Here is a 13457-nt window from a genome sequence, read left to right on the forward strand (position 1 = left end):
GTTCATGCATTCATTCAGTTACCTGTTCAACATGTACTTGGGAACACCCAGCACTGGCTACTCACAGTTCTAGCTTTAAGAATACAGCAATGAATCTCTATATATAAAAGCCTAATATGCAAAGTGTCCCCTTCGGAATTCGACCTACCTGGAGTTCGATCACTCGCTATGACGTGTGCTGACCACGAGGGAACAGCACGGAACGAAGAAAGGCCCCGCCAGCACCTGGCAGCCGGGGAAGGGAGGCCCTGGTTGGCAGCCAGTAGGGTCCTACCCATGCACGAATTTCGTGCACTGGGCCTCTAGTATTAACATATAACATCAAGTAGTGACAAACGCTACAAAGAAAAATAAAGCAGGGCAGCACGATTCAGACTGCCATCCACCCCACTGCAGGGAGGTCTTGGTACCAACAGGAAGGAAGTGTGGGAGCCAAACGTGAGAAGACCTAGGGAGAAAGTTCTGGGCTATGGGGCAGCAGGCACAGACCCTGAGGTGGGAAGCAACTTGCAGTGCTGGGTGTTTGGGGCAGAATGGGAGGCATGAAACATGCAATACAGCAGGACCAGGGCCAGGCAGGGTCTTGCAGGCCATGGTAAGGGGACTGGATTCTACTCCAAGGGTAACAGGACATCCCACCGGAGCATGATGTGATCTGGCTCCATGAGAATAGACACAGGGGCAAGAATGGAAGTGTGTGTGTGTGTGGGGGGGGGAAGGTGGTTGGTTGAGAGTGAATTACAATGGACATGGAGATGCTGGGGGTGGGGCTAAGTGGTAGCAGGGAGAGGTGGTCAGATATAGATTTCATTCTGAAGCAGGGAGAGATTATTTTTTAAGGTATTTTTAATTGATTTTAGAGAGGGAGGAAGGAGAAGGGGAGAGAGAGAGAGAGAGAGAGAGAGAGAGAGAGAGAGAGAGAGAGAGAGAGAAATGTAACATTGATTGGCTGCCTCTTAAAAGCCCCTACTAGGGATTGAGCCCAAAACCTGGGCATGTGCCCTGACCCGGAATCAAACCGGAGACCTCTCAGTGCATGGGACCATGCTCAACCAACTGAGCCACACCGACCAGGGCCAGACAGATTCTTAAATTCTCCAAGTTCCTTTCAGGCTCCACTCACCTTTAGAACCCTCTTTCCATATCCTCTTCCCCCTTCATTTCCCAGCAGACACCTCTTTCTTAGAGGAGACTTCCTCCCCAAGGGGGGCCAACAGTAGATTAATCCTTACAGTGAAATCAGGAAGAATTCAAATGATGAGCCACCCGTAGAATGACAGGGTTGCTGTCTAACTGCCTAAAAGCCAACCAAACCACTTGTGATGTCCCCTGCCCCCCAAACCCGCCCTCTACACCAGCTCTGGGCAAACTGAGCTTCTGCTTTGCCGGGGCTCCCTGCCAGCCTCTGCCAAGAGGGGGCACTAGAGGGAGGCTGCAGGCTGGAGGAGGGAAAAGAAATCTGCTCCTTCATGCCTACTCTCAGGTCCCCATCATCCTTTCTGCACCTGCAGCAGTGGTTCTTCCCAGGCAGCAGAGGAATCCAGTTTGCAGCTTCCTAACACTTGCAGAACCAGCCTGAGCTGGGGACGCCAGAGCTGGTTGTCAAGTGCAACACCCCCCCACCCCACCCCTTCAGAACTAGGGATAGAGCCACTCCCTGCCTTGCTTCCTCCATGACACTAGACAGCAAGGGTGAGGCCACGTCCAGCCCACCTGCCTGGTTTTGTAAATAAAATTTTATTGGAACACAGCCATGCCCATTTTTTTTTTTTTGTTTTTTTTGTTTTTGTTTTTTTTAAAATATATTTTATTGATTTTTTACAGAGAGGAAGGGAGAGAGAGAGAGAGAGAGTTAGAAACATCGATGAGAGAGAAACATCGATCAGCTGCCTCCTGCACATCTCCTGCTGGGGATGTGCCCGCAACCCAAGTACATGTCCTTGACCGGAATCGAACCTGGGACCTTTCAGTCCGCAGGCTGACGCTCTATCCACTGAGCCAAACCGGTTTCGGCCCCATTTGTTTACATATTGTCTATGACTGCTTTTCCTATAACAGAATAGTTGAGTAGTTGTGACAATATGGCCCAAAAGCCAAAAATATTTACTATCTGGCCCTTTAGAGACAAAGTTTGCTGCCCCCAAGGCCCCCTTTTCTCTGAGTCTCCAGTAAGCTGACAACAGCCTGCCTAGGCCAGTGGCCGGCAAACTGAGGCTTGAGAGCCACATGCGGCTCTTTGGTCCCTTGAGTGTGGCTCTTCCACAAAATACCGACTTCTGCACATGGGCCACAAAGTTTCAATGGCACTGTACGTGCGCGTCCACACGTGGTATTTTGTGGAAGAGCCACACTCAAGGGGCCAAAGAGCCGCATGTAGCTCGCGAGCCGCAGTTTGCCGATCACTGGCCTAGACTCTTTGTTGCTTTTCCTATCCTGGCCCTTTCTTGTTTCACTGTCCCGGCTTTAATAAAGGTAGTACTCTCAAAAGAAAGAAAAGGTTTGCTGATCCCTGCCTTGGAGTTCAAGTTTATCCTCCCAACTACTTAGTGAATGACTTGATTCTTAGTAATTCTCTTCATTCCAATATCTGGCATGGCTCGTCCCCTGGCAGGATCCTGAGTGATGCAAAAATGATGACACCAGGTCCCATGAGTGCTCAGGTCACATGGCCACTCACTGCCCAAGGGCAGCTGTTTGGTCTCTAGGAGGGCCCAGTAAGGAGAAGAGAGCATGATTTGTTCCAAACCCTAGCCGTGTAAGCTGTGAGTCACCTCTTGGTGGCTGCATTCCTGCCAGCACATCCCTGGATCTGCTAGGTCAGCAGTCCACGTGGCAGACCGGCTTGCACAGAGCCGGCTCTTGGCCTCCCTCACAATGAAAAGCCAAATGGGTTGTTTAGTAAGTAGATGGACTGAAGTAGCACACTCAACTCAGACTGCCCAAATCAAAAATGCACACCAAACGCCGCCGGTACCAGCCTCTGAGCTCTGCATTCCAGCTTGGTTTGGGCCCCTTGTCTGAGTTTCTAAGTTTTAATCTTTCCAACTTCTTCTCTTTTTTAAAATATATTTTTATTGATTTCAGAGAGGAAGGGAGAGGGAGAGAGAGATAGAAACATCAATGATGAGAGAGAATCACTGATCGGCTGCCTCCTGCAATGCCCCACACGGGGGATTGAGCCCACAACCCGGGCATGTGCCCTGACGGGGAATTGAACTGGGACCCTTCAGTCTGCAGGCTGACGCTCTATCCAAGCCAAACCAGCTAGTGCTCTTTCCAACTTCTTCCCCTGTGCCCTCAACCCTCAGCTTTCTTAGAGCTGCTATTTCCACGATTCCTTTGTATTTTTCCCTTTTACTCTTCAGCCAGCTGGTTAACAACTTTCCACCTGTTAACAATTCTTACATAGAATTCTCTCCTTTAAAGTAGCTGGTGCTTTTCGTCTCTAGACTGGAGCCTGACCGTGGGCTGTCAGCAGTGGGTTAGGTTTACTCCACACACTTCCTGAGTGCTACTTCCTGCTCAATGGAGTGGGCCAGCCGACACTGTGTGGACTGTTGAGATCAAGTTCTCAGAGGCCTATGTGAAGACAGGAAGCAGGAGAGTTGAAGTTGCCCCGAGGCAAAACTGAAGGCATGGGTGTGCGCCTGCTTCCGGTGGTCCTGGGAAAGCCACGCAGAGAAAAAAGCGTCTGCCAAGTCAGTAGTTCACACCAGCTGCCAAGGGCTGTGTTGACCTGCTACAGCAAAGACACTTCATTTGGGGCAACAACTGCAACTGGAGTCACCACCTGATTACATTTATACTAACCCACAGTCATTCTTCAAGACCCTCTGCCTTCTGCACAGACCAAACAGACCAGACGAACAGGGATGAGATCACTACCCCGCTTCTTTCCAGCCATTAATGAAATGGCGGCACTAATCACTGCAATTCCCCCCAAAGGATATAGAATTGCTCTTGGATTACTATCCTGGGAAAGATGGGAGTCCTAGGGGCTTCCACTTGGCTCTCACTACCATAATGGCCCTGACTCCACAGGTCAGCTCTGCCAACAACCACATGCATCTATCCCAATTATACGACCAAGACCTGGAAAACACAGGGTGGGTCCACGGGCCTGGCAGGCCCATTCTGAGTTGAACTTGGGCTCACACTCCATTTATCACCTGACCACATAAGCCTCGCCATGGTCCCCCAGTCAAAGCAGGAAAAGTCAGAAAGATTTGCCATCTGTAAAAATGGCAGGGGGTTGTCTAAATATCTAAAAGCCAATCAAAACTCTCAGTGCGGAGAAGGAGTCTGTTTAGAAACCGGTGTGGTCTTCCCAGGGAGCAGTTCAACAATATATAACCAAAGCCATATAAAGAGTCTTCCTCTTTCACGCACTCATTCTAGTCAGAGAATCAAACAAAGCTTTTGTGCATAAAGATGTTTGTTTATAGTTGCTTATAACAGGAAACCAACAACAACAAAATACCTGGAAACAACTAAATGTAAAAAAAAATGTTTCACTAATTATAGTATATCCACACAGGAATTAATAGGCAGCCACGTAACATCCTATTTAGGAGGAAACAATAAGATACCATTTTTAGCCTTTCATATTGGCAAAGCTTTTTAAAAAGATTGATAATACCCATTGTTGGCATGGGTGCAGGGATTTTGACATTCTTGTGCACTTTTGGTGGAAATATAAATTGGTGGAACCTTTTCGAACAGCCATTTGGCAGTATAAACTAAAAAACATTCATAGCCTTTGACCCAGTGCTTCCACTGCTTGGAATTCTTCCCGCAGGAACACACCCACAAATCCACAGGCCCAGCTAATGGTGGCATTGCCTATACTAGCGAATCCTGGAAACCACCCAAGTAGCCATCAACAGGGGGTGAGTTAAATAATGCACGCTCGGCGCACAATGAAATCCGTATTTCTCCACTTGAATTTCAAATAGGCATCTCAAAGGATCCATGTCCAGAGATAACTTATTTCACCGACCCCACCAAACTGCTCCTCTCACTGCTCCTCCCATGGTGGAAACCAGCCTCGCCATCCACATAGCTGCTTCGGCCAAACCCTGCGGTCAGCCTCCATTCCTCTCTCCCCACTGGGTAGGCCTGACATGGTTACCACGTTAGCATGCACCAGCATCCTCACTCTTCCAAACGCTCCAATGGCCTTCTAAATGTACCATCCTGTTTCTACTCTTGCCCCATTATAGTTATTTTTCAAGAGAGTAGTGAAAGCGATGATTTTTAAAAGGTTAAAAAATTAGCCGAAACCGGTTTGGCTCAGTGGATAGAGCGTCGGCCTGCGGACTGAAAGGTCCCAGGTTCGATTCCGGTCAAGGGCATGTACCTGGGTTGCGGGCACATCCCCGGTGGGGGATGTGCAGGAGGCGGCTGGTCGATGTTTCTCTCTCATCGATGTTTCTGACTCTCTATCTCTCTCCCTTCCTCTCTGTAAAAAATCAATAAAATGTATTTTTTTAAAAAAAGGTTAAAAAATTAAATCAAGGTTGCAAATCCATACAATGGAAGATTATTCAGCCCTGAAAAGGAATGCAGCACAGACAGATGCTTCAATGTGAATGAACCTCGACTACATTACGCTGAAAGAAGCCAGACACAAAAGGCCGCATATTGGATGATTCCATTGATATGAAAGATATGAAATAGGTAAATCCAGGGAGACAGAGCAGATTGGTGGTTGCCAGGAGCTTGGAAAAGGGGAAATGGGGTCCACTTAATAGGCATGGGGTTTTCCTTTGGGAGTGGAGAAAACGTTTTGGAACTGGACAGAGGTGATGGTTGTACAACACTGAATGTACTGCCACTGAACTGTATACTTTAAGATGGTTATTTTATTACATGAATTTCACCCCAATAAGAAAAAGAAAAATTTTAAAAATTAGATCACAGCACATTCTTTGCTTAAAACCTTCCAATTGCTTCGCAACACAATAAAATAATGTCCAAACTCCTTACCCACAGGCCCTCGTGATCGGGGCTCTGCTCTGGGGCTTTGCATTCTCCCTCACCCACTCCCCACCAACCTCTGTGAGGGAGGTAATATCACCCCCTGTTTTAGAGGGGAGATTGAGCTCAGAGAGATGAACTGGTTTGCCAGGGATCACGTGCAACCTGAGGCTGGCTCTGCCTGGCTCCTAACCAGCTCACAGCTGGCGGCCGTGTGCCGTGTGGCCTCCCAGACTCTCCTTCAGGATGGAGCACTCGTTGCCCAGCCGCAGAGTGCTGGTGGCCGACCACTCTCAGCTCTGGAGTGAAAGAACCCCCTCATCCAAGGTCCTGACCCTCCCTGATGACAGTCCCCTGAAAAGATGTATAGGTGGGAGTATAAAGGCTTTCCCCCTTACCTCAGGGGATGCCTTCGACGGCCATCCCAGCTCCAGAGCCGTCCGAGGGACAGCTGAAGCCTGTTTATAACTGCATCATAGCTCAGTTCCTTTCTCTGCTCAAGCTGCTCCTTCACTCCCTCACAGGGCTGGTTTCCCAGGGCACCCCAATATACCTCCTGCCTACTAGGCTCCACCTTAAAGTCACTTCCTGGGACCCCAGCCTAAGACATCTGCTCTGCCTCGAGGGCCCCGCTGGAGGGCCCAGACTTTATCCTGCAGGCCCTGGGGCGCTACCGCTAAAGCATGCAAGTGACAGGTCAGATTTGCATTGTGGAAAGATTCCACTGAAGGGCAAACTGGAATAGGGGGGCGGAGGGGGACGGGGGCGGGGGGCTGTAGGCCAGTGAGGAGGATGTGAGAGGGACTGGGCCTGAATGCAGTGATGGCAGGGAGGCCGATTCCGGCAGTGGCCACTGGGTGGAATAAATGGACCGTAATTCTAGACTGGCTGGTGAGTCCTACGCCTGGCCGGGGGTGACTCAGGGGATGCCGGTGCACCGGGCTGTCTTCCATCTGGAAGTCACTCATCAGCTCTGGGACAGCCTGTTGGGGTGCCAGCCCTGGCTCTGCCTGACACTAGCCGTGCGGCCTGGACATGATACCTTGGTGTCTCACTCTGTCCATTAGAGAAAACTGGGCTAATACCAGGCCCTCCTTATGGAGTGGCCATGAAGAGTCAGAGTTAACACATGTTCAAAAAGCTTGGCCAAGGGCCTGGCTGGTGTGCTCGCTGCAGGCTTCCCGAGTACCTGCTGGGTGTCTGTAAAGGGCACATGCCTTGGATCAGAACCACCTGGGTGCCCTGTGTATGTGTGTGTGTGTGGTGGGGGTGGAGGGGCGAGTCCTTTCACTGCTGCGTCCCAGAGCTCACACTGGTAGGAGGGCAGTGATCCTCTGGGCCATAAGGGATTGTTAGGAGGAGGTAACACTTTAAAAGCTCCTGGCAAATGGTATGAAGTCAACAAATGCAGCTGCTGCTGCTGTGAGGTTGGTGGGAGCATCTGCGCAAAGCTCAGCACACTCGGCCATCCCACGGCAGGCAGCTGAGCCTGGGCAAGGCCAAACCCCGCCTGTCTTTTGCGCTGCCAGCCTGCTCCTCCTCCAGTGTTCTCTCCCTAAATGTCATTGCCATCGCCCAGCTGCCCGAGCCAGAAACGGGAGGAATGCCCACGTCTTCTCGCCTATATCCCCCAGCCTGCACTCCAGCCTCCCCTGGTCTCCATCTCTGCGGCCTACCTCCCCGCTGGTCATCCTGCCCCCCTCCTGCTGCCCCCCACCCCACTGATTCTGTTTTCTCACTTAAGCCAGTTCAAACTCTGGGGGGCACATCCTGTGGACCTCCTTCTGAGAACCAAACTCTTTAACCCACTCAGAAAGAGCCAGGCCAGGCCTGGCCACTATATCCCCAGGGTATAGTTCAAGGCCTGGTATACAGTAGACACTCAATAAATGCTAGGTGGCTGGAGAATGGACAAATGCATGAATATATGTATGTGCTGGCTGCGCCAATAGAAATAACATTAACAATAATATGAATAGGGCACCTGTACACAGTACCCACCACCTGCCAGTCCTGTTCTAAGGCCCTACCTGGATTAACTCGTTTCATGTGAATGACAGCCCTGTGTGCTAACACCTGTGGTTTTCCCAATTTTAGTGGAAGAAATGATGTTACAGGGAGGTTAAGTAACTTACCCAAAGTCACACAGCTACTATGCAGCAACGCCAAAATTCAAATGGGACTAAAGACCACAACTGCAGCAACTGATCTGTGCTATGCTCTCCCAGGTACCATCGCACCAAATTCTCCCACAATCCTGTGAGGCAGGCCAACGCACAGCTGGTTAAGACTCTGCCCAAGGTCATGCAGCTGTCAACAGGACTATCCCACTATTTCTTTGTTGAAGAATAAACTGGTGTCCAGTTTAGTGACTTCAGTTGGGGGGCAACTATGGAGTCTACTTATTTCTGGGGGCCTTGACTGACCTGTGGAAGTGGAGGTCATGCGGAAACTGGACAGTGGGGTGGGTGCTAGGCACCAGCTGTCGTACTCCTCGCCTCCTGTCTCCTCAGGTTCTGGCTGCAGGGCCTTTAAACCACCTGGGGCAGAAGCTTTCAACCTGGCAGCCTGTGGAACTGTGCCTCGGGCCTGCCTGTGGGGTGGGGTTGGATAGACCCAGGACCCCGGGGACACCCCACCTCCGCCTCCACCAGAGCAGCTCTGCTTTGTCCAGGGTTCTGAGGGCGCTTTCAATTAGAAAAAAGGTTCTGCAATCAAAACAACTTTTGAAATCTGTGTCCTATGGGATAAATGTCCTTGTCAAGCAAAGTGGCCTTCTCAAGTCTACCCTGGTGACATTCAGGGGCTTTGATGCAGTGAATTCTGGGATGGAAAAGGCAGGAGAGTGAGAATCTCCAGTGCCCTTAGCCAAGTCCAATGTCAAGGCTGCCCTGACCATTCACGGCCATAGGTCCTTGCTCTGCACACCTGCCTGGGTGTGCCCCAAGTTGGGGCCTGTTTGTCTCCCATGGCACAGTCCTGCCTCTGGGCATTTGCCCACAGCTTCTAGTGCCTGGAATAAAAAGAGGAACTATGTACGGGCACTCCTCTCTGACAAGCAATGTGTGCGGTGCTGTCCATTTCCTGTAGCTCTCACTGCAAACCTGTCAGATATCATTATCCCCAACCCGGGGAGGAGAAATTGAGGTTCAGAGAAGAGAAACGACACACTAAACACTCAAACCCAGGTTGGTCTAACTCCAAAATATTCTTTCCAGTGCATCCTCACCTATGACCTCTAGGGCCCTGCCTCTCCCTCCTCACCTTCATCCAAATCCTGCACACACTCAGGACCCGCTGGCACTTCCAGTGTGCCCCACTCTCTTATCCCCCACCTTTGCAAATGCCATTTCCTGAGCTCCGAAAACAATGCCCTCCTCCCTTACCCCCTTCATCTTTCTGACTCCACACCCTTTGAGTATCCACTTGGGTGTCACCTCTTCCAGGAAGCCTTCCTTGGATGCCTGGCTAGGTAAGAATCCTCCTCTAAGACTGAACTTCCCCCATCATAGCCCCAAGGGCTCTGTCTTGCGGTCATTTGCTTTTCTGCATTCTAAGGAGACACTAAACTCTTGGGGGCAGGATCAAGGTCCCCTGTGCTCACCTGTGCTGCCAGCATGGTACAAAGACATAGTAGGTGCTCAACGAACACTGATGGAGCGGACTTGATGTCTGCAATGTGCCAGACCTCCTGGCAGGTGCTGAGCATAGCGTATAAATGAGGCACAGTCCCTGCTCTCCTGGCCCAAGCCCTGCCTTTCTCTCAACCTACTTGTGCTCTGCCTGCTTCCCACTCCACATCCCTTTCATTCGCTCAAACCTTTGAGCACCAGCTAAGCCCTGGTGGCACAGGGGAGCATTTGGCAAATGTCTGGGACATAGGAGGTGACCTACCAGCCAGACACAGGTGCACGGTATACCATGGGTGTAAGGAGCCCCCAGGGACTCATTCCTCTTCTGCTATGTACCAGGCTGATTCTGAGATTCCTCTCGCTGCCCCCTGCCACCTGCCGTTGCCCCACAGGCCGTGACCCCTTCCCCAGCCCTGGCCCAGAGCAGCCGTACCCGGTTGATGAGCTCGCCGACCATGCCCGTCCAGGAGCCGTTGGGCTCGGGTGCCCCGTACAGCCCGTCCTCCACCAGCCGCAGGCGGTAGCGGAAGCGCAGCAGCTCAGCCAGCTCCCGCAGCATGTCCACGCAGAAGCCCTCAAAGCGCTCATTTCCCGACAGGGCCTGGAAGTTGGGCCGGCGCATGACGTATGGGTTTTCCTGGAGAGGCAAGGGAGAAGGGGGGGTCAGAGTTCGGCGTCTGGGGGCTGGGTCAGGATCCTGGAGCCCAGGCTGGGCAGCTAGATCCAGAATCCACTGAGTGGGAAACAGGCCTGAAAGCCAGGGGCAAAAACACATGGACCCTACCAGCCCCCAGATCACAGGTGCTGTTTTAATCTCCACCAGACACCCTGGCGTTCATTTGTCTCAATCTCAAATGTCTATGAGGGAGGTAGGCAACCTAAGAGTGAATCAGACTGGATGGAGGTCATGCTGAGCTGGAACAAGGTCTTTCAAATTTCTGACTATGACCCACAGTGAGATTCCTTTTACTTTGTAACCCAAACCACACACATATATGCGCATGTACTCACATGCCATAACGAGACTTGGTTCCACAAAACAGGCTTGTGCAGATGGCAATATACCCTGCTATGTTCCGCTCTGCTCCACATTTATTTTCCCCACAACCTGTAGTGAGCCACTGAGAACTGACTTCATGAGCCAGCAAGGGACCGAGGAGGGTCGCCACCAGGATTCAGCTCCAGCCCAATGCCACCAGGAGGGAGATGGGCGTGAGATGTCAGGTGGCCCATGTTGAGAGAATTTGGAAACCCAAGTGGTTTTGTAAGATCTCCTAATTATAAAGGTTAGTCACAATTCAAATTCTATTATCATTTTTTAAATGCTGTGCAGGCTAAACAAACACCTGACGGTTTGCAATCTCTGGCCTAGAGCTGGTTCTTACGATGATGCTTATTTCTGAGGGATTCGAGCAAATTTATGTATTCGAGCAAAGCTCCACTGACTCCCATCATGCCAAGTAAGTGCAAAAGCTGAGAGAATACTCCAAGTGTTGGTGGGACAAGGCCTCCAAAGATGCCCGTAACAAAAGGGACACTTACCTTGACATAGTCATTTTCTAAGTGGCTGTTTGTGTGGTATCTCTGTGGACTTAGGAACAAAAGGAGTCAGAGCTTAGGAAAGAGCCAGGAGAGCTCTGGCAATAACAGCCACGACAGTGAGCATGTGCTGAGCGCCTGCGGAGTACAGCCCCTGTGCTGCATGTGTTCTCAGGATTCCTCAGTGACCTTTGGTGGGAGGGGTTATTACACTTATTTCACACATGGGGAAACTGAGGCTCACAATGTCACCTCTGTTATTCAGCACATCATTACTGAGCTCTCAGGCAGACGTGGCTGCAATATTTTGCAGTTCTTCCCAGAGGTGGAGCCGATTTCCCCACCCCTTGGCTCTGAGCTGGCCTCAAGATTAGCGTTGGCCACCAAAATGCGTGCAAGTGATGCTGTGTGAATTCCAGAGCCGGGGCCTTCAGAGCAGCCTTCTGGGACCACTATGTAAGGAAACCCAGGCCCATCTGCTGAAGGATGACTGAACCGAGGTGCTGGCCAGCAGCCAGCACCCACAGCCACTCTGGACCTCCCAGCCCAGCCTAACCACTGTAGGCCCAGCAGGCAAGGGAGGGCGGCAGAACTGCTCTGTCAACCACAGAATTGTGAGAAATAATAATTATTATAGTTGCAAGCCTCTGGGTCTTGAGGTGGTTACACAGGTAGGTACAGTGAGGCCAGATCCTGTTATGAGCTCTGGATTCCAGGACTCCACAAAGCCCTTCAGCTGAGGGGCGACGACATGCAGGGAAGTTAGTGCTTTTTTCCTCTCGACCAAGCTGCCTTTACAAATCCAAAACTGTGGAACTGGGGGTAGGAATGTGAGATGCTACTAATAATAGCGGCGCAGCTAGTGTTTCCTGTGGGCTCGCTGTGACAGCTATTCTGTCAGCGTGGGAGGTCGGTATTATTACCTCTGCTTTAGAGATGAGGACACCGAGGTCCCGAGAAGTGAAGGAGTACGCGGCTGAGATGGACAGTCAGTCTGACTCCGAAGCTCTGCTCTGAAGCCCTGTGCTAGACTGAACTCAAGTGGACAGAACCCGAGAGCAACATGGGAGACCCCAGACATAGAGCTGGGGACCCAGGTCAGATATCAAAGCTGGAGAATAAAAAATCAAGAGTTATCTAGATAAGCTCCCACTGTTAGCTGGAAGGCTCAACTATAACCCTCTTCACATGCAAAGGAGGAAACAAGCTCAGGGAGGTCAAGTGTCTTGCCCAAGGCCACACAGCGGAAGCAGGACAGTGGGAAGGGGAGATGGGAAGATCTGGGATTCAAAACCCAGTTGCTATGGGGTCCAATACCCTTGTTCCTTCCAGCAGGCCAAGCTGATCTCAGATTCAAGATTGCGGCACTTGGGTTGTGGATTTGAGGCCTCAGGACCAGGGTCTGGGGTTATAGGGCCAGAAAGAGGGCCTGTGCCTGTGAACAGAACTCAGGATCAGAAAACAATGCTGTAGGACTTAACCTAGAGCCCCAGACCGTCAGAACCGAGGCTCTTAAAGGAGCCTCTAATCCAAGGTTTTCAGGCTTCTTCAGGGACCTTCTGTGGAAGCACTGCAGACAGACAGTGGGCTGTTGCTAAGTCTGGGTTAAGAATTCATCCTACAAATGTCTGTGCACCTGTACACAAAAACGCAGGTCCTGGAATCATGGCAGCATTGCTTGTAGTGGGAACAAAGACTGGAGCAACCTAATTCGGGACAGGTTTAAAAGACTACTGACGTCATCAAAGTATCCCAGGCAACTACTAAAATAACAAGTTCTCTCAGATCTATTAAGAGGGAAAAAACAAGCTACAGAATGTGTACAATATGCTACTCTTTGTGAAGGAAAGAGTGGGGATGTGCTTGTATATGCAGACCTTTTGGAAGGATGTGGCCTATGGGGAACTGGAGAGAAAAGGACACTGATTTTTCACTCCTTATATCCCCTCTTTGAATTCCATTTAATTTAGGTTTATATTACCGTCTGTTCCTCCCCCAGTTTAGACGTTTGAATAGTAACTAGTAAAATATTTAAATTTTTTGAAGTATGACATTTAAATATAGGTGAAAATGCAAAGGGTCAAGAACCAAAGCAATTCTAAAGAACATGAAAACCGGAGGATTTATCCATCAGATATTAATACTTAACTTAAAGATATGGTATGTAAGACAATGTGGCATGACAGCAAAGCTGGTCAAATGGATGAAGAACAGAATGTGGGCCCTAACCGGTTTGGCTCAGTGGATAGAGTGTTGGCCTTCGGACTCAAGGACACCAGGTTCGATTCTGGTCATGGGCATGTACCT

The 13457-nt window shown here is 50.5% G+C and overlaps 1 protein-coding gene across 2 annotated transcripts in view; it reads right to left on the reverse strand.

Moving 5' to 3' along the window:
* Positions 1-13457, reverse strand: part of GRIK5 (glutamate ionotropic receptor kainate type subunit 5) — a 55775-nt gene that overhangs the window by 23303 nt on the left and 19015 nt on the right. For both annotated transcript variants that reach the window (XM_036346612.1, XM_036346613.1), the window contains exon 12: positions 10045-10248. In XM_036346612.1, the coding sequence (XP_036202505.1) occupies positions 10045-10248 (204 nt within the window). The remainder of the gene's footprint in view (positions 1-10044; positions 10249-13457) is intronic.

This window comes from Myotis myotis, unplaced genomic scaffold (genome assembly GCF_014108235.1).
Source record: "Myotis myotis isolate mMyoMyo1 unplaced genomic scaffold, mMyoMyo1.p scaffold_m19_p_19, whole genome shotgun sequence".
Lineage (NCBI taxonomy): Eukaryota > Metazoa > Chordata > Mammalia > Chiroptera > Vespertilionidae > Myotis > Myotis myotis.